This window comes from Odocoileus virginianus, chromosome 20 (genome assembly GCF_023699985.2).
Source record: "Odocoileus virginianus isolate 20LAN1187 ecotype Illinois chromosome 20, Ovbor_1.2, whole genome shotgun sequence".
NCBI classification, from domain to species: Eukaryota; Metazoa; Chordata; class Mammalia; order Artiodactyla; family Cervidae; genus Odocoileus; species Odocoileus virginianus.
This window is the reverse complement of record NC_069693.1, coordinates 48943894-48963768: the sequence shown is the minus strand read 5'-3', so window position 1 is coordinate 48963768 and position 19875 is coordinate 48943894. Positions and strand designations below refer to the sequence as shown.

Genomic DNA, 19875 nt, shown 5'->3' with positions numbered 1-19875 from the left:
CATGGGCCTCTGAAGACCCCTGCACTTCATCCCTCACTCAGCGACCCCACATTGGATACCTGGGTTTTTCTGTAGGTTGCATTTGAAAACCGGCTCTTAAAGGCAGGACCTCTGAATGCTGACCTCTTTGGCCTCGTGGGAGCTGGAACATTTCTTTTCTCTGTCACCAGAGTAATTTACTATGTATGGGAGGTGCCTCTGTGTCTGCTTACTCCCGACCTAGGAAGCCTTTCTCCCCTCCTTTTTTTGCAGACTCACTGGTTTTTGATCAGTCCCAGATGTGCAAACCCAGCATCACTCAAAGGGGCTGATGGCTTGTCAAGAAAGGAAAATACAACACAGGCGTCATTTCATTTCGTCTTCAGTTCACTGAGCTGATTACACCAGGGATCTGGAGCCCCTTGTAAAGTCCTAAGGGGAGCACACTCTGTTCTGGAACGGGGAGGGTCAGGCTGCTCTGGGTAGTGGTTGGTAGGACCACTTATGCTCTTTTTTTTTCCCCCTTGGAAAAAAATGATTTTAGTGTTATAAAATCCTAATAACATGAGATTTATCATTTTAAAGTACACAGTTTCGTGGCATCTAGTACATTAGCAGTGTTGTGAAACTATCAACACTGTCTAATTCCAGGAAATTTTCATCACTCCAAAAGGAAACCTTACAACCAGTATTAACAGTCACTCCCCATTCTGTCCTCCTCAGCCCCTGGCAACTGCTCATCTGCTTTTTGTCTCTCTGGATTTGCTTAATTCTAGACGTTTTGTGTAAAAGAAATCATCTGGTATGTGACTTTCTGTGTCTGGCATCTCTCACTGAGCATAACATGGTCAAGGTTCATTCATGTTGGAGCCTGTGTCACTGCTGCACACTTTTTTGTGGTCGAATACTCTTCCATGGTATGGGCAGAACAGACCATCCTTCGCTGATCCTCTCATCCACTGCGGGAAGTTTGGGCCATTTCCCCCTTTTGGCTGTTGCGCATGATGCTGCTGTTGACATCTGTGTACACTTTTTTTTTTTACACCCATTTTCAGTTGTTTTGGTTCTACCCCTATGAGTAGAATAGGTGGATCCCATGGTAACCTTATTTTTACCTAATTAAGGATCATGTGTCCCTTTTTCTTGACTTTTGTCTTGAAGAGGCATCAACTGAGATCATCTCCTAACAGAAGGAATCAAGGCCCTCTGCCATGAGCATAGAGAATGGGGCGTCTGGGTGTTTTGGGGGAAGTGTTCACAGTATTTCCCCACCCCTCACCCCGGAGAGCAGCTGGCAGAGATTCCTGTCAGAGATGTTGTCCTGGGGAACATCTTGTACCCCAGGCTGTGCATTTGTGGGTACTTGGTGATAGACAACCCCCCCCACCCCAAGATTGTGGGGACAGACAGTTTCTCGTGGTCCAGCCCCAGGGAAATTTATCTTCTCTGATTGCCCCAAGTGCTGCGTCAGCTTAGGAAAAAACCACAAATTCAGGGGAAAAAAGAAAAGTCCTAATGAGGATTATGCAACTTTTGGACCATCATTTTAAAAAAATATTATAAATTATGAAATCCCACATTTTCAGTCCAAGTTTCTGGATCATTTCCTATTGTGAGTGCAGAATGGTAAAATCCTGGAAGGAAAAAGAATCCACCTTTCATTTTGTTTGTAGTCAAGTGGTCCCAGAATGGACCCTCCCTGGCGTTCTTTTGGATTGAAAATTCCTGGATCTCTCTAGAACTAGGGACTGGCATCCAGCTGGCAACTGCTGCAGCTGATTTGATAAGGTCCTAGAAGTTCTTTTGCTGGTGGCTCAGTGGTAAAAGGAGACGCAGGAGACTTGGGTTCGATCCCTGTGTTGAGAAGATTTCCTTGAAGAGAGCATGGCAACCCACTCCAATATTCTTGCCTGGAGGATCCCATGGACAGAGGAGCCTGGTGGGCTACAGTCCATGGGGTCGCAAAGAGTCAGACATGACTAAAGTGACTTAGCATGCACACACAGAAGTCCTTTTAGAGCAAAGAGGTGGTGTTCCTGGCAGGGAAGGTGACAGTGGGTGGGTGGGACATTGGGGGGGTACGCTGGGAGAGGGACCATGTTTGTGCAGAGGTCTGGAGGAGGGGTCCCCTGGTACCCTGAGAGTGACAGGAAGCTCAGGTGTCTGGGGTCTAGGGGTCTAAGGGTCAGTCTCAGGGTGGAGGAGCCTGCCCATTGATGGGGTCAGCTGTGCTGAGTTTGAATTTCCTGCTGTGAGCTGCGGGGCACAGGGGAGTCACGGTGTGGCCTTCATACCTGAGAGCAGGTCACGGTGGGATGATCGGTGTCCCCTGCAGTGTATGAAGCCCATCTGGGCCTGTCCTCAAGGTGATTGAACCTGTGTGCTGACCCAGCAGCAACCCACCATTTACAAAACTGACCTCCCTTTACAACAAAGACAGAGCGCCCTCTACAGTGAAACCTCTGGTCCCGGCTCTGCTCCATTTTCATCGAAGTTCATTTCACTCCTGCCTTCTGTTCACAGCAGAAGCGATCAGGTTCTCTGCACATGCTGATTATAGAAGGTCCCTCCTCCCCACTTTTTTTTTTTTTTTTTTAATTTTGGCTGCCCTGCACAGCAAGTGGGCTTAGTTCTCAACCAGGGGTCAATGTGTCCCCAGCATTGGAAGTGCAGAGTCTCAACCACTGCACCACCGGGAAGTTCTGAAGGTTCCCTTTTTAATATATATTTCTTTGAACTCCCAAAGCGAACCAACAAATAAAAGTAAGAAATATGAACTAGAACAGGGAGATGGTAGGAAGGTGGGCAGAGCTTGGGGAAGCGGGTGTGCCAAGGGCTGGAGTTTGGGAAACACCAGACTAAGGTATAGCATGGGGAGATTTGAGAGGCTGGTACCACCTAGAGCAGCGGTTCTCAAAGTGAGGTCCCAGGGCCAGCAGTGGCACCCAGGGGAGCTGTCAGAATGCCAATTCTCAGCTCCACTGCAGACCTCCAAAAGCTGTGGGGGTGGGGCCAGCAATCTGTGCTTTAGCGTGGCTTCCAGCACTTTATGGTGCAGGCTCCAGGGTGGGACCCACTGCCTGGGAAAGCCTGGGAGACTTTCCCTGGGCAGGGGCCCCAGAATGGGGTGGGTGGGGCCAGCTGATTGGGGCAGAAGGTTCTGTTTACAGGACCTCGTGTGAGCACAGAGAAGTCCCGTGGCAGGGATAGAGCCAGTGGCTTGGGAGCTAGAATGACGTCTTCTGCCCAGAGCCGAGGCCCCTGAGAGCAAGTTGTTGGCGTGTTTCTAGGCCTTTCTTCCGGAATGACGCTAGGTTTGCTAATACCCATTGCTCTAAGGCTTGAGCAAGTGTCCTGAGAGTTCCAGCTTTTTTCCTTCAGCTGTGTTTAGAGCCCATGTGCCCGGGAGCTTGTGAAGTCCGTCTGTTGGTGACCCCTGAGCGGCCCTTCTGAAAGAATGGGCTATTTCCTCTCCAGCATTCAAAATACATCTGTGTGCCCGTACATGTCCACTGCGTCTCTCCATCCCGCCCCCAACCGGCTTCCAACACAGCCAGTCTGTTCTCATGGGGGGGAAGCACTGGCTGCTTTAAAAACACTGTTTATTCCCGGGAACCATCAAGGACGGGCTTCCCGGGGACTGAGATATTTTCAGCTTTGGCATCGCTGGACAAAGTGCCCTCTCAGACCAGGATGAACCGGGCCCTGTCTGGCAGAGTAGCTGTCTGGCCCAGGTGGGAGGCCCCGGCCGCACAGGGCTTTCTCTGGGCTCCAGCACCTTCAGGTTCACTTCGAAGGGCTGTCGGGAGTCCAGGGCCCGGACTTGTCTCCGCGCTGATATTCAGGGGAGAGCCCCGAGGGTTTTCTCTTGCACAATACTCTTCTCCTGCTTCTGTGGAGGCATTCTTCCAACAGAAGCCAGAGCCTCTTTAACTCTTCTCTTAAACTTTTTATTAAAGTTCAACATGCTAGAGAAGAAAGCACATGCATTGGTGCACAGGAGGATGGCGTTTTCTCCAAGTGCGCACGCGCAGTCTCAGGGCCCCAACGCGACAAAGCCTGACTACCCCCCAGGCCCCTCCCACAGCCCCACCCCCCGAGGGGAACCATTTCTGCACTTCTGTTGGGGTAGGTTGGTTTTGCCTGGTTTTGAACTTTACATCTAGGGCAGCATGGATGTTTCATCATTGGAGTCTGGCCTCTTTAGTTCAGCGTTCCGTCTGTGAGCTCCATCTGCGGAGCTGCATCTGCCTGGTTCTCAGAGCTTAAATCAGACCCTGTCACCTTTGGCTTCATCTGCTCTGCACGCGCGCGCGCACACACACACACTCACACTCACACACAGACACACCCCCCACCCCCTACTCCGCTTTGCATTTAGAGTAAAATCAACACTCTTTGTCAAGGCCCTTGAGGCCCCAGGTTGCCTGGCCCTGCTTGCCTCTGTGACCCCCTTTCTCCCTGGTCACACTGCTCTGACCCTTCTTGTCCAGGCCAAGACAGTGACCGTCTCAGAGCTTTTGTCCTTGTGGTTCCCACTGCCTGGAGTTCACCCCAGCCAGAGTGGTCACTGCCCCTACCTCTGTCCACCCTCACTGTCCGGTGTCCCAGGCTGTCTTCCTCCAGTTTGCTGCGATGCCCGCCCCCCTCACTGTGCCCCACTCCTGGGGACGGAGTTTTGCTCACTGCCTACCCCAGGCACTCCCTGGCCACCTGAGGACTTGCCCTGGGGATTTCCCCCTGAGAGGCCGTGTGCAGATTCCATAGTCTGGTGCTATATAGTATGCTTGAGTTCGGTTCAAGGCTGTGACTCATCCTTGGAAGTACCACCTGACACCAGTGAATCATACATTTCAGGTGGGAGGATAGTCCCAGTGCTGCCCGCACCATAGCCTGGAGCAAAGGTATCTGGTTTCACCCTCAAGGAGCGGGGAAAGAAACACTCATTGAACACCTGTGAGTCGCGGGACTCTGCCTCTGGGCTCCTTAGAACCACTATTTCCACAATCTGCAAATTGTCACCCAGCCCTGGGAGAAACTCAGTACTTTGTTTTGCCCTGGAGGAACTGGCGACTTCGAGGGATTGAGGGACCTTCTGGGCAGCCCCCAGGTTTATGTCATAGAGTCAGGATTCGGACCAGGTTTGACCCACTGTCCACACTTTTCCTCACTGTCTCCTGGGAGTCCTCGATTTCTTGTTTTTGGGAGCTGGAGGTTTCCTGCCATTTATCTAAAGCTTTCTGGGAGCATTGTTTCCAAGGAAACATCCACATGTCTGCGAGAAGGGAGAAAAGGGCCCCAAGTGTCATGTACTGGGTATTTGAAGAGTATATTAATTTATTATCCAGTCACTTTAAAGTGGCTTCTCATGTATTATCTTGGCTTGCATTGAACAAACCTGTTTTTTCGTTCTTTTTTTTTCTGCACAGAGTAGATTAAGCGAATGTTTGTTGAGTAGGTGTGCTCTTTTTGTTCAGAATTGTGTATGTTCTCTGCATAGTATTTAGAAAACTGAATGGGTTTTATATATTATATTCAGTTAAACATACTGAGTTGTTGCCCCGTGTATCCCATAAGGACATAGCTTTTGCTGAGGGGACAGGAGGGAAGAAGGTGCCCGTGGGGGTGGCCTTTTTTGTTAAGCCTACTGTCCGTCTTTGTGGGGTTGGGGGCAGAGCAGTTGACAAAGGAAGGGATAGTCCTCCATGGTCTTTCCCTAATTCTGTCGAGAAGGGTTTAAGGAAAACTGGCTCCCGTGGAGGAGGGAGATCCCCGCCCTCGGCGTGTCTGGTACTTACTTACCCAGTCTCTCTTCCCAGCCCTGGGATCTGCCCGAGACAGGCTGGGGTGTCCCGCCTCCCTCCTCCCAGCCGCCACTTCATTCCTGGAATTTCTGGGTGGTTTGTGGGTCTGACTCCGCTCTGCCTTCAGCCTCGCTCACATTCTGAGTTCTCCTTTGTGCTCCTGAGGGAGCTTGGAGCCCTGATGCCCCTGCCTTTCGGGCTAGCTATGGGGGCTCTTGCTGACATGGGGGCGCAAGTTAGAACTGCCCTGATATTTTCGAGGGCAAGGCAGGCAGGGAGTCAGAGTGTAGCAGGCTCTTTGCTGTCATCCGCAGGCATTCTGCCCGACTGTGAGCAAGTTGCTCGTCTGCGTTGAGCCTTAGTTTCCTCATCTGTAAAATAGGGATCATAGTCTCATTGACCCCAACAGTCTGCAGAGAGGGAGAAAGACAAGATTCTGGGAGTAGAGGACCTAGAACAAGATCAGCCACTTTGTCCTCACTCATCACGTGTTGGCTGGGTGATGGGTGAGAAATGTTTGTTGAGCAGTTAATACGCCCCGAAGTTTCGGGTTGAGTAAGACCCAGTCGTCCAGTGCCGTGCTGGAGCTGGCTCATACTGGCTTGTGGGAGCCGATGGTTAAGTTTCCGGAAAAGTTGTGGGCCAGTTCAATCCCATCATCATTTTTTTTTTAATTGAATTATAGTTGATGTCCAGTGTCGTGTAAATCTCAGGTGTACAATACAGTGATTCAGTTATACATGTGTGTGTGTGTGTGTGCGTGCGCCCAATTACTCAGTCATGTCCTACTCTTTACAACCCCATGGACTGTAGCCTGCCAGGCTCCTCTGTCCATGGGATTCTCCAGGCAAGAATACTGGAGTGGGTTGCTATGCCCTTCTCCAGGAGATCTTCCCCACCCAGGGATCTGTCTCCTGGGTCTGTGGCATTAGCGGGTGGATTCTTTACCACTGTGTCACCTGGGAAGCCCTACATATACATATTTTCAGATTTTTGCTCTTATAGTTTATTACAAAATATTGGGTATAGTTCCCTGTGCACACAACCACCATTATATGTTATATAAACTTACAATGAAACGTCTTATTTAAAATAAAACTAATAACTAGTCAAAACTTATTGTATCCTGATCTTTTACCCTGCTTCACTGTTCTTTCTGCTCTTGGGGTGGTTGCTGTCTACTCCATGCGTATGATGGAAAAGCTGCATCATGGTGTGTTATTGTGGGACTCTTTCCAGAAACTCCATGCTCAGTGACCCTATATCAATGGCTTGAAATAACCGTGGTGGGGATATTTCACCAAGGGAATGGGCAGACACTACAGATTAGGGCGAGTATTTCAAGGATTTCCAAATGTCCGTTATTAAACATTTGCCAGTCTAGCACTGGTTTCAGCCCTCAAGAAGTGCCAAGTCTAGCTGGCAAGGCAGCCAGTGTGAGCAGACTTGAGGCAGGCTGCTGGCTCCTTGACACCCAGGGCTCAGCTGACCCCTGGAAGGAGACCCAGTCTCATGGCAGCAACGGCCACTGAGCCGGATAACCGTCATTGTGAATCCGGTTCCTGGCCAGCTGATCACATTCATGCTGTGACCCGGTCTGTGACATCTCAGAACCCACTTCCCCAGGAAGCTGAAAGAAAGTGGCTAAGACCCCAGGCATGTAGGGAACTGAAGCATATTTCAGATTTAAGGGAAGCCTTTTTTTTTTTTTATCATCCCCACTAGCATTAGACATCTAATAGGAGTTTTAAAAATTAGATTTGCCTCAAAGCAGAAGCTTTGAAATAAGAGAGAATAGCCTTTTTCACTTCATTCACCATTATTAATCCCAGTCTTTCTCAAATCTATCCAAACAATGGATCTGTGCAGCATTTAGCATTATTATTATTGTCATAGCCAATACGATTAGCCATTAACCATGCAACGAACCCTGTAATGTTGTGACCCTGTAATTCCTGGTCCCACAGCTCATCCCTTGACCCCAGCCTGCCTCCTCCCCTCACAGGCAGATCAGTCTCTGCTCCACATGAAGACTCAGTGGAGGAGTCAAAGGGTCACCACTTTCTGGAAACTTCTGGGAGCTGAATCACGCCTGCAGACCTGTCGATCTTGTTCATCGACGAAGATGCCAACGGTGTTCTATAAATATTTACAAAGTGAATGTACAGATCTCCTTGTTCCGACGAGGTCAGACTTTGGCGATTCAGTGGTGAACAAGGTGGACAGGTCTGGGGCCATGATTAAGCTGCGACCCCAAAGTTAAGTCCTAACCTACGGGCAGGAATTCATCTGCCATGCCCCGGTGGGGGCGGGGCAGGTTGGGGTCACAGGCTGAGCCACGAGAACAGCGTGTGCAGGAGCAGAGAGCTTGGCACGGCCTCGGGGCTGCCGGCTGGCGGGCCCCACGAAGATTCATCTTTCTGGCAGACTTTCCTAAACACAGGCGAAGGCAGCCCAAGCGGAGTGACACCTTCAGGTTCATTCACATTGTCTTTCTTCATTTTGCTCCTGAGAGTTGAGTTGAGTGGCAGGAGACCCCCGAGGTGGACTGGGGTCACATGGGGCCGTGGGTGCCCTCGATGTCCACAGACTCTTAGCCGGGGCAGAGGGTGATGGCAGAGCCCTCCACACTTCCAGGAAGTGGGATCTCAAGTCTTGGTTCCACCTCAATCCAGCCCCAGACCTCACTAATACCATGGAATATCACCCAGGCTCAGTTTTGTTTTCCAGAAAATGGAGTGGAAAACGGCCAGAGTCCAAATGTATCCTGCATGTTGGGGCGATGCCGCAGGAATCCGACCCCAGATTGAGTCTGGCTGTCGACCGAGGGGTTTGAAAGCTTTGTCGGTGTCTCCCCGCCACTGCCTGCGCCGCACCCCCCCCCCCCCCCCCCCTGCCCCGGTGCCCTTATCTTGTTTGTGGTCTCCCAGGCTGGGAGTTTCAACTGCCGCCAAGGAGACCTCACGGAGACTGCATTTCTGTCAACTGTGCGGGTGTTTGATGCTGTTGGTAGCAGGCCAGGGACAGAGAGTGGAGAGGACTTCTCTGGAAATGAGGCCTGCATTTGGCCACCCTGGGAGAAGCAGGGGGCAAAAGAGCCAAAGAGTGTTGGCTTCCGTCTCCAGGCCCCAAAGGGAGCTCGGATAACCCGCCTGCCTGAAGTGTGAGCCCCTCGGGGATGTCAGGAGGGCTGGAGGGTTGCAGAGAGAGTCCGTGTGGGCATCATATTTGAGTCAGAGGCAGATGGAGGCTGGGTGGGTGCTAGGCTCGGTGACGGGGCACATTGTGGTGTGATGTCACCATGATGTAAACGTTTCACTCCCCTGGGGATGACACATGGGTGCCTTTTTCTCGACAGAGTCACTGGCTGACCTGGAGTAGGGGTGGGGCCTGTCTCTGCTGAGCCCAGCCATCTGCCCAGGAAGCAGAGAAGGGCAGGAAGGGAGGGTCACAGTGTGAGCTGGGTTGTTTGCGGGGGTCCTGCCCCTACATGGGTGGTGATGGGAAATCCCCAAGGAAACTCACCCCGGGGAAGGAATGGTGGCATTGAGGAGGCTCAGAGGCCAGATGGAGTTGTGTTCCAGCCCCAGGTCTTCTGCTTGCAGTTGTATGACTTTGGGTGGGCTCCCAAAGACCTCAGGGGCCCCAGTCTCCTTATCTGTCAGATGGGAGCAGTAGAACCCAAGCCTCTGGATCACCAGGAGGGTGGGGTGAGAAACGCAGCCATGGGCATGTGGTGAGTCTCACCCCAGCTAAGTCCCCACTGGCCTCCCTGGTAGGAGCCTGTACTTGTCATTGGAAAGCCCCAGGTGGCAGTGGGTGGGTCTCCGTTGGAAAACTTTTAAAAAAATGTATTTTATTGAAGTACAGTTGGTTTACAGTTTGTGTTTATTTCTGTTGTACAGCAAAGTGACTCATTTATGTGTGTGTATATATATATACACATTCTTTTTCGCGTTCTCTTCCATTCTTGTTTATCACAGGATATTGAGTACAGTTCCCTGCACTCTACAGTAGGACCTTGTTGCTTATGCGTCCTGTACATAGGAGTTCGCTTCTGCTAACCCCAGCCTCCTGCTCCGTCCCTCCCCCACACCGATCCCCCTTGGCGACCACAAGTCTGCTCTCTATGTCTGTGAGTCAGTTTCTTTTAAATTATAGATGGAAAGGGGGCCAAAGTTCTGTTCCTAAGTTCCTAAGTTCTGATCGAGCTGTTTGGGCAGCAGAAGTTGAATAGTCTGTCTAGACCAGGGGGCTGGCGGGGCCTGGCGAAGTCGCCTTGGCCGATGACCTTGTGCTGAGACACAGCACCAATTGCCTCCGCCCAGGTTCCAGTCATAATTCCAGTCTTGGCCACCCAATTTGCTCTCAGTCCCCTCCTCGCCTCCTTCCATACAGCCACCAGCGGGATGTTTAGAACCTAGTTCTCATTTATTGTCTGATGCTTGTATGAATACTAGTCTGCTAGGGCTGCCAGGACCAAGCACCCCAGACCAAGCGGTTCAAACACCAGAAATTCATTCTTTCCCTCTCATGGAGGCTGGAAGTCCAAGATCAAGGTGCCGGCAGGGCTGGTTTCTTTTAGGCATTGCTCCTTGGCGTGTAGATGGCGGTCCCCTCCCTGTATCTCACATGCTGATCCCTCTGTGCGTGTCTGTGTCCTAATCCCTCCGTCTTACAAGGATACCAGCCATACTGGAGCAGGGCCCACTCGTATGATCTCATTTTAACTTAATCGCCTCTTCTAAGACCCTGTATCCAAACCCAGCCGTGGTCTGAGGAGCTGGGGTTGGGACTCCGATGAAGGAATTTGCAGAAGGCATAGCTCAGTCCAGGATTCTGTGTTTCCCTCTGTGTGCCAGCCCTGTGCCGTGGTCTGAAATAAAGTTATGGGACACCAGGCCTGTTACTGCTACAGTTCTGCTTGAATCTTCTGTGTTCTCCCTGGCCCAGACTTAGAAGCCATCATGATCCAAGCATTGCCCCCTCCCCAGCATGGACCCCCAGCCCCCCAGCCTGCCCCTCCCCACCCCTGCCCCAAGCTGCAGGCAGGCCAGACTACTTTCAGACCCAGCAGTGTCACCCGACATGGTGTTATGAATGGCCCGACCCAAGACAAGTCGACATGTCTGTGCCAGCGACCATCTCGAGGTGGAGAAGACACTTGGAGAAATGCCTCTTTTCATTTGTGTTTCTCCCCAGGGGAAGGTTTGACTAAACCCCGTGGTTCTCCCAACTTTGAAGCTTCACCCGAGGCTTCATCAGTTCTCTCCTGAACCTTGGAGGGAAGGCCCCATCTGTGGGTCCTGGACTGTGCGAGAACATTCAGAGTGAAGGTGGCTCACCAAGTCTTCTGGAATAAGGTCACCTTTGTTCAGGAGCACATGCCAGGAGGATGCACTTGGAACCAGCAGTGGTTTCACTGTCCTTTCATGCTTTGGCATTTTTCTTTGTTCTATTAATTAATATTTTTTAAAAATTTGAAGTAGACAAGTCCAAAGGATAGAGGACACTCACCAGTGAGGTCCGGCCCCCAAGGATGCCCTGCCCTGGTTACCTGAGCACAATTCCTGCTAACTCATCTGGTCCACCTTGCATGAACAGAGCTTACGCTTTGCCACATGTGCTTGAGATTTTAAAACAGAAACAATATATTAAAGATGAGTCCCCTCATATTCTCATTCCCAGTTCAGTTTCCCTCCTAGAGTCAACCACCACCATGAACTGGTTTCACTATACAAACACGTGCATGCACACCATATGATATATGTACAAACACATATAATACATGTCTGTGTTATATACACATACACATATATGCATGTCCACCTATAATATCCATAAACTTGTCCAAAATATGGTTTATATGCCTTAAAATGTACATAAATACTACCGTTAGCATAACATTCTACAACTTTCTTAGCCCAACATTGGATTAGAGCTTTGTTGCTGCCGACAATCCCAGAACTCCAGGTCTTCCATTTTACCTGCTTTATAATATTCCACCCACACTGACCCACAGTTCTTTTACCCCTCCCCCTACTGAGAGTTATTTGAATTGTGCCCACTGGTGATTTAAAACAAACCCAGCTTTTGGTCCAGTTGAGTCATGTAGACAATTCCTGTTTCATGCCTTTGGGGGTGCCCTGCCCCTTGGGATGCTGAAGCGAAGAGTAAAGCAAATTGGATGTTGCTGTGACGACCAAGTGGTCGTTTTGTGATGTCAGTCTTGCTCCTGCTTTGTCCCAAGTCTTAACGCACCGTCGGTTTTTGGCATCCTTTTCAGCCTGGCCTCTGCAGCTGGGAAATGATCATATATGGTGGTGTGACTAAGCAGGGAGGCGGCAGGGACCCTGGGAGCGTCTGCGTTACTGGCTTGATTCCCACGGGGCGAGGGAGCACACAGAAGCCCTCCGGCGGTCCCTGCGGCTCTGCCCCAGAGAGAACTCCTTGGCCGAGAGGCCGAGAGGCCACAGAGCTGGGCCTCTGCCTGCATGTCGGCTGCTTTTATCTGAAGCATAAGCCCAGTCAGGACCCTGGAGAGTTTCCAGGGAACGGAGATGGGAACTGCCGCGTTCCCATAGCTTCAGTCTCCGCTTTCTGCTTCTCGGGTGCCCAGGACAAGCCCCAGAGGACCCCCTCCTTCCACTGCCATCTTGCAGCCCCACGCCAATCCAACCAGTGAAACCCTGGCTATTGTTCACGTGGGAGATGACAGAGGGGCCTCCTGGGGTTCTGGGTGGGTAGCCTCCAGGCTGCCTCCCTCCCTGCCCACCCAGGGGTCTCTGGAGCCCTCCTCCAGCTCTCCGTGCTGTCTTCAGCCAGGCCTGTCCCGCTGGTCAGGGGCTCCCATCTCCCCAGCCTAACTGAGAGCCACTTGAGGCCAGGGACAGTGCCTTGTTGTCCTCCTCTCCCACCGTGCAGCACAAAATAGGGGCCTATAAAGGTCGCTGGGTGACTGATCGACTTTCCTTGGGGGTGAAACAGAGGCGAGAGGGTGAACAACAAGCCCTGTCTTGTCTTCTTGGACCAGACAACAAGCCATCAGGAGGACCACACTTTGTGACCTGTAGTGTGACCACTGGCACCCCAGGGTGAGAGGAACCAAGGCAGTGTGCTGGAAAACCCCAGGCCCTCAGGGACATCACACCTGGGCTTGAGTCTTACCAGTCAGCAGCCTGGGGGTCGACTCTCTAAGCCTCGGCCTCCCCATCTGTAAAGTGGTTGCAAGGGCAGGCCGACCTCCTGGGCTTTCGTGAGGGCTGGAGATGACACGGATGAGGCGACCGGCCCCCGCAGAGGCTCAGGAAGGGCTCTGAGAAAGAGCGCAGGCCTAGCGGAAACTCAAACCTAATAAATTATCTTCAGGCCGGGAGATTTTAGAATTAGTAAATGTGTTCCAAGACTAAGACAGCTTTTCCTAAGATGCCTGCCAAGGAAGAAAGGTTAGTGAGAGGCGGTGTTTGAGAAAAGGGCCTGGAGCCCAAAAGCAAGGACAGATCATGAAGATCTTTGACGGGTCATAAAATAACGGTGTCGGCACCGTGGATCTCAGAGGGGGTGAATCCCAACTGATGTGACCACGAGGCATGCACCATGGCCCCTGGCCTGGCATGTGTCAAGAACTAGGGTTCCAGAAACACTCCTTGGGAAGCACAGCCCCAAGAGGGGCTAGAAGTTCGGGAGTCCCAACCACCATCTTTCATCCCCTCTTTGGCCCTGCTGATGTGGCTGTTGGGTGCTAATCACCCATGCGAACCGCTCACTCAGCAGCCAGGAGGGTCACATCTGGCAGTACCCGTAATGGGCCCACTGTCAGACAGAAGCTGGCCGAGGGAGGCTGCATGCTGGGCTGTTTGGGGGGTTGCCAGGCAGGGACAGGGTGAGAGTGGGGTACCCTGTACCCCTGGGAGGCCCTGTCTCTTTCCACTGTCACTTTCTCTGAGGATCAAGTTATCAGAGCACGTGGCTAGGCCCTGGGAGGCTGTGTCGTAGGGTGTGATGGCTACCCACCCCATGGAAGGACTGTGCAGGGGATGGGTCTGGGGGCGCCTGACAGCCTGTTTGGGAACTGAGTCTTACTTCGCAGGGACTAGGAAGTTCGCTACCCCCGTTGGTTCATGGCACATCCTTTGCTGACGTGAAATGGCTTTAGCAGTCTCTTTTGGGGGCAGGAGATGGAGTTTAATTCAGGCCATAGACTCACCGGAGCCCTGAATGAGTCCAGATGCTGACTCAGAGTGAGAGAAAAGGAGGCGCCACGAGAAGCTGAGTCTGGGAGAGACCGAGCCAGGATGTCCATGTGGCATCGGGCCGCTTGCCGTGCTGGAGGCCGTTGGCTTGAATCCCAGCTCCACCACTTCCTGCCTGCCGGACCTTGCTGGTATTGCTTCTGTGAGCCTCAGTCTTCACATCTGCACAATGGGGAGAGAGGGGTGCCCTGTCCACTCTCTGCCATGGCGGGTTTGGCACTGACCGACTTCTCCAGCCACCCTCTGCTTCCTTTCAGAGCACGAGAACGCCCAGCTCTGCCTCAGGCGCCCAGGCTGCCCGTCACCGCCTGCCTTGCTGCCAGCGTGGAGCCATGAGCTGTGTCCTGACTGGTGTCGTGCCCTTGGGGCTGGTGCTTCTGCTCTGCGGAGCCCAAGGCTTTTTCCTGCCCAACGTCACACACTTAGAGAAGCTGCTCAGCAAATACCAGCGGGACCAGCCCCACTCCCGGGCGCGGAGGGCCATCCCCAGGGCGGACCAGGAGGAGATCCTCATGCTTCACAACAAGCTGCGGGGCCAGGTGTCGCCGCCCGCCTCCAACATGGAGTATATGGTGAGCGCCGGGCCTGGGGCTTGGCCTGGCATGGGGGCTCAGGGCGGGGGGCGGGGTCCAGGACCCAGGGGCTACTGGCCAGAGAGGCTCCCCTGGCTGCGTTCTGGGTGCCTGGCTGCACCTCTCTGAGCTCAGCCCCCGCTCCCCACCCTCGGCTCTCCCCACAGGCCCTCCTGGAGTGGGGGGCGGTGAGAGTCAAGGGCTAGGCTCTGGTGAGTCCGACCCCAGTTCTGCTTCCTCCTTACCGAGTGACCTCAGCATCTCCTTCGCTGGGCTGACTCAGTGTTCCCTTGACAGTTGGCTGGCACGCCTGTCGCACGCCCAGCCAGACACTCAGCCCTGGGGCTGTGCTGGTACCGAGGTCTTCGTGCAGCTTGGTCTCCAGCCCACTCTTCAGGTGCTCCCTCCGTCAGCGAGGGGCGGCTGAGTCTGAGCAGTGGGGCGTTCTGCCAGGAGGAGGAGGCTGAGAAGGGATGGTGGAGGGTCCCCTGTACCTCGAGAGAAGCCCCCGCACTTAGGAACAGAAGTGATGACCAGCTCTGGGTGCCCATCCCCAGCCTCACCTTCACTCCCGTGTCTCCATGTCCAGTTTTCTTGGCCCCATGAAGTGGGCACCATGGTTCCCCCCAACTTTACAGACTGGCCCGGGATCACAGATGGCAGAGGCAGAGGTGGATTCTGACCTGGGTCTGGCTGAGTCCAGGACCCATGCTCTCGTTCACCTGTCCATGCTGTCTGAACTCCACCCCCACTCTGCTGCCCCCCTACGTACCCGGGGCTCTTTCTCCAGCTGTTTCCATCCTCCCTGCCCATGTTGTTCACACCTTGATTAGCAGGGCAGCCTCAGCCCTGGAGGGGGACTCACCTCCCATCTTGCCCTCTGAATCCTGGCGTCACGTTGTAATTCCTAAATCTTCACTCTTCCAGCCTTTCTCCTGGCCGGAGCCTCGAGGGCCCTCCATGCTTCTCGCCTGGCACCCACGCCTCCTGTCAGGAGCCCTGGTCTGTCTGCTTAGCTTGTTTCGCTTCCTCCTCTGTGGCCAGAGGAGCCTCAGGGTGCTGTGTGCACAGCCCCCCTGCGCCCCACACGTCTGCACCCCGTCACTCCCGTATCCAGCTCCGAGCAGCCCGGGCCCTGGCCCCTCTCCTTCCTCCTTCCTCTGGACTCAGCTGCCACTCCCTGTGTTGTTCACGCTCTGACCTCGGTCACCCTCACGGTCGGGCACCTGCCCATGTGGCTGTGGGCCCCTCGGCATTGCTGTGCCTGATGAGGTGGCCCATCACCGGCTGAGGGACGAGTGGATGCCTGCCTGGATAGAGCCTGAGCAAGGCTGTCCCCTGGGGACTCCTTATGAAACCATTTCTTTTTTCCCCCTCAAGAACATGGTCCAGGGGTTTGTTCTGAAGGGGTTGTGCTAATTTTAGGAGGCAGAGTGGGCACCCTTTCAAAATGTTAATGCGTGGGGCAGCCATGCAGAGCTTTTTAGGGTTAAAGCTGGAGAGAATTAGGGTAGGTTTCTTTTTAGGCTCCCTCCGCCCCTGCCAGCATCCTCGCCCACCAACGTCCATCCGCCCAACAACAGGCGGCGCCGACTGGAGAGGGTGTCTCAGATCCATGTCCTGGAGCTTTGAGCCACAGCCCTCTGAAACAGGCTCATCCCAAGAGGTGGACTGTAAAACCCCACAGTTAAAACACCCTGTTTTGAGGTTTTATGAGTGGACAGGCTCTGGAGCCAGCCTGTCTGGGTTTAGGACTTGCCCCTGGATGTTGAGGGGTGCCGTTATCTTGGCCAGAAGGAGACACAGGACCGGAGATGGGGGGAAGGGGTGGCTTCGTGCTCGGGTCCAGCGATTGGTGAACCCGTCTCCTGGAACGTCCCAGGGCCCTCCCAGTATAGGCTGTCAGCAAGCACCTATTGTGTGCCAGGCTGGGCCTCCACAGGGCAAGGGGACAGCCCCTGCCTGCCCGGGAGATTTGGATGGGGCGGGGCAGCCACTGGCTCACAGCCTGAGGGCCACTGGGCGTCAGTTTCTTGAGAGAGAAAAGTAGTCCTGCTCACCTGGCTCACCGTGTTCTCTTCCGGGGAGTTATGTGTGCACCCTGGGCTGGTTGGGAGGGGAGCAGGTGACGGATTCTTTGTCCCAGACCCTGACTCAGGGTGGGCTTTGCCGGAGGGGAGCAGGACTGGGTGAGTTGAAGGCATTTCTTGCTACTTAGAAAAAAAAATCTGTGTGTGTGTGTGTGTGTGTGTGTGTGTATGGTTATATATAGGCTTCCCAGGTGGCACTGGTGGTAAAGAACCTGCCTGCCAATGCAGAAAATATAAGAGACATGAGTTTGATCCCTGGGTCAGGAAGATCTCCTGGAGTAGGACATGACAACCCACTCCATTATCCTTGCCTGGATAATCCCCATGGACAGAGGAGCCTGGCGGGCTACAGTCCATAGGGTCACAAAGAGTTGGCCATGACTAAAGCGATTTAGCATGTGTGTGTATAAAGAAATATATATGTATATACATAAAATGGTAAAATATACATAATAAAACTTACCATTTCATCCATTTAAAAATGCACTGTTCATTGGCATTAGGTACCTTCACACCATTGTACAGCCATGACCACCATCCATCTCCAAGTTATTCATCCTCCCGTTTTACAGATGAGGAGACTGAGGCTGAGAGGAGGGACTTGCCAGGGTCCCTGACAAGTTAGGGGATGAGCAGGAGCTCTGAACATCCAGGCTCCTCTAGGTTCTTTGCTGACCAGAGACCATCGAAATGCTCTCAGAGTCCTTGAGTCCAGTGTTGCAGAAGCTGAACCTGGCACTTAGGGTCGTCCGGGGCCCGAGCTGGGGGCATCAGTGCAGCTGAGTTCTTCCACCCACCCCTGAACCTACCTCTGGTGCCCGTTTCTCGTCCCCTGCAGACCTGGGATGAAGAGCTGGAGAAGTCGGCGGCGGCCTGGGCCCAGGAGTGCATCTGGGAGCACGGGCCCACCGGCCTGCTGGTGTCCATCGGGCAGAACCTGGCCGTGCACTGGGGCAGGTGAGAGACGCCATGGCCCCCTACTTGTGACCTGGGGTCTCACTCACACTGCCGGACCTCTGAGCACCTGTTAAATGTCACCCACCGACCTTCACCTAGGTCAACTGGGCGGGTTTCCTTAGAGGAAGTGGGGAAGATGTCTTCTGACAGATTAAGACTCGCTGCCCATGTGCTAGCACACGAGTTCTCCGAGTAGGGGCCCAGGAGTCGCTAGGGTTCCAGGGTCTGCTTCCATTTTGCCCCTTTCATTGAAAAATTGATGTGGATTGGACAGAGCCCCTGAAAACACAGGGCAGGGTCTGCTGGCCTTCAGACCCACCATATCCAGTTCCTGAGCTCGGATCTTAATGGGACCCCAAGCCCCTGCACGCTCCTTTAGCCAGGGTTGTTCTGGGCAGGACCTGGGCAAGGGGTCATCACGGGGCTAGAGGCTTGGCTTCGTGGAGGCATAGCAACCTGGTGTTGTTTTCTGCTTTTTATCCAGTCAGTCTTATGACAGCATCACCAGAAAATGTCTATGAGGAACCCAACCCATGGACCCGCTGACCTGGTCAGGTCTTTCTGTGTTTCTGGGCTCCTGGGCTGCATCTGGCCGACATATTTTCCCATAGTTGTAACTGTGGCCAGGACAGCTATTGATTTTTTTTTCCTTCTCATACAACATCAAACAGTTTTCTAGTACATACTTGTCATGGTTATCACATCTGAAAGGCTGCCTGTGAGCCATCAGGTTGACAGACCAGAATTCAGCCATTCTATTCTCGTAGCTGGGTTTTGTTTTCTTCTTTTTCCCTCTTGGCTCATTTGAATGCTTTCGTTAGGAAAACTCTGAGTAGGATTGATAGGTCCATAGCACAAAGGCTGTCCCCTTTCTGGATCAATATTGCTGACTCACTTTCCAGAGGAGCCCCTCATCTGAAAGCCCCTCAGCAGCTGAATGTTTTCTTTCTAAAACCAGTCCAGCCTGGCAACAAGTCTTGTGGGACATGGACAGACAGGGTGGTGGGTACCCTGCGGCCCCGGAGCTCTGTTGCTGTCTGTGTGTCCTTCTCTGAGCTGGCCCCAAGCAGAGAGGTGCTTTCCCTGGCCAGGGCACTGACCACCACCATTGCCGGAGTCCTGACGGTAATTATTACAAGACCACTGACTGCCCTGCTCCCCATGGTGCCCTCAGAAGTGCCCAGTCCCCCCCACATCTGTTCTGCTTGTTGAAACCATTTTGTCTACACTTGCTGGTGACAGCGACCGGGGCTTGCATCTGGTTTATTTTCTTTCCCGATGCCAGCCTGGCAGATGGAGCTGAAGAGAGGGCCAGTCACAACAAGAGGTGGGGAGGGTCTTCTAAGTGCTGGGGGCGAGGGAGGGCTCAGGTGATAGGATCCCAAATGGGAGCTTGGGGCAAGGTTTGCCCCTCTTCGTTTTTTTTCTTATGCAGTAATATCTGTGAAATACGGGATTCAGGGGCTGCATATATTTCCCCAAATGTAAATGAAAAAAATACATAATTATTAGTATAAAATAGGATTCACTGGGGCCAGATACAAGTTTCTCATACACACAGGTGGTGTGTGGGTCACCCAGGCATACTCCTGGACTCTGAAGGAGGCCAGTTCAGGTTTTTAGCATTTCTAACAGGTGCAGGTGGGATGTGGTGCTGTTGGCCTGAAGGCGCGCCCCGCCTCCAACTCCACCTTGAGTGGTGGTGCTGCCAGAGGGGTCTCTGTTGTGTGCATGTGGTGGCCAGAACTTAACAAGCCCATCTGTCCCTGCAGGTATCGCTCCCCTGGCTTCCACGTGCAGTCCTGGTACGATGAGGTGAAGGACTACACCTACCCCTACCCCCACGAGTGCAACCCTTGGTGTCCAGAGAGGTGCTCCGGGCCCATGTGCACCCACTACACGCAGGTAAGGCTGGAAGATCGGGCATGGCCTCAGCCTGGCACCCCCAGAACTGTGGGGCTCTCCCCCAATCAGAGAACCTCTCTTCTATCATTGCCTTAATTTTCTTCCTTTAATTCAGTCCTATTCAAAGTATAACTGGTGGGTTGAGCTATTTGTGACTGGTTCACAAATATGGAAATTGAGAATAAGCACTAGAAACGTCTATAGCAGTTTTACATTGCTGGGGCATTTTCCTTATTTGTCTTGTTTTGTTCACTTTTCCATATTTGATTTAAACAAATGTCTGGCTCTTTCATGGGCCAGAGGAAGAATTTGGGCC

The 19875-nt window shown here is 52.9% G+C and overlaps 1 protein-coding gene across 2 annotated transcripts in view; it reads left to right on the top strand.

Annotated features, from left to right (window-relative positions):
- The window catches only part of CRISPLD2 (cysteine rich secretory protein LCCL domain containing 2), a 65530-nt gene that overhangs the window by 2148 nt on the left and 43507 nt on the right, over nt 1-19875 (top strand). Inside the window, exons 2-4 of one of the 2 annotated variants that reach the window (XM_070451447.1) lie at nt 14293-14607; nt 17536-17654; nt 19427-19559. In XM_070451447.1, the coding sequence (XP_070307548.1) occupies nt 14368-14607; nt 17536-17654; nt 19427-19559 (492 nt within the window). In that variant the 5' untranslated portion in view covers nt 14293-14367. Of the gene's footprint in view, nt 1-14271; nt 14608-17535; nt 17655-19426; nt 19560-19875 lie in introns of both variants that reach the window. The other variant, XM_070451448.1, reaches the window with a different exon arrangement.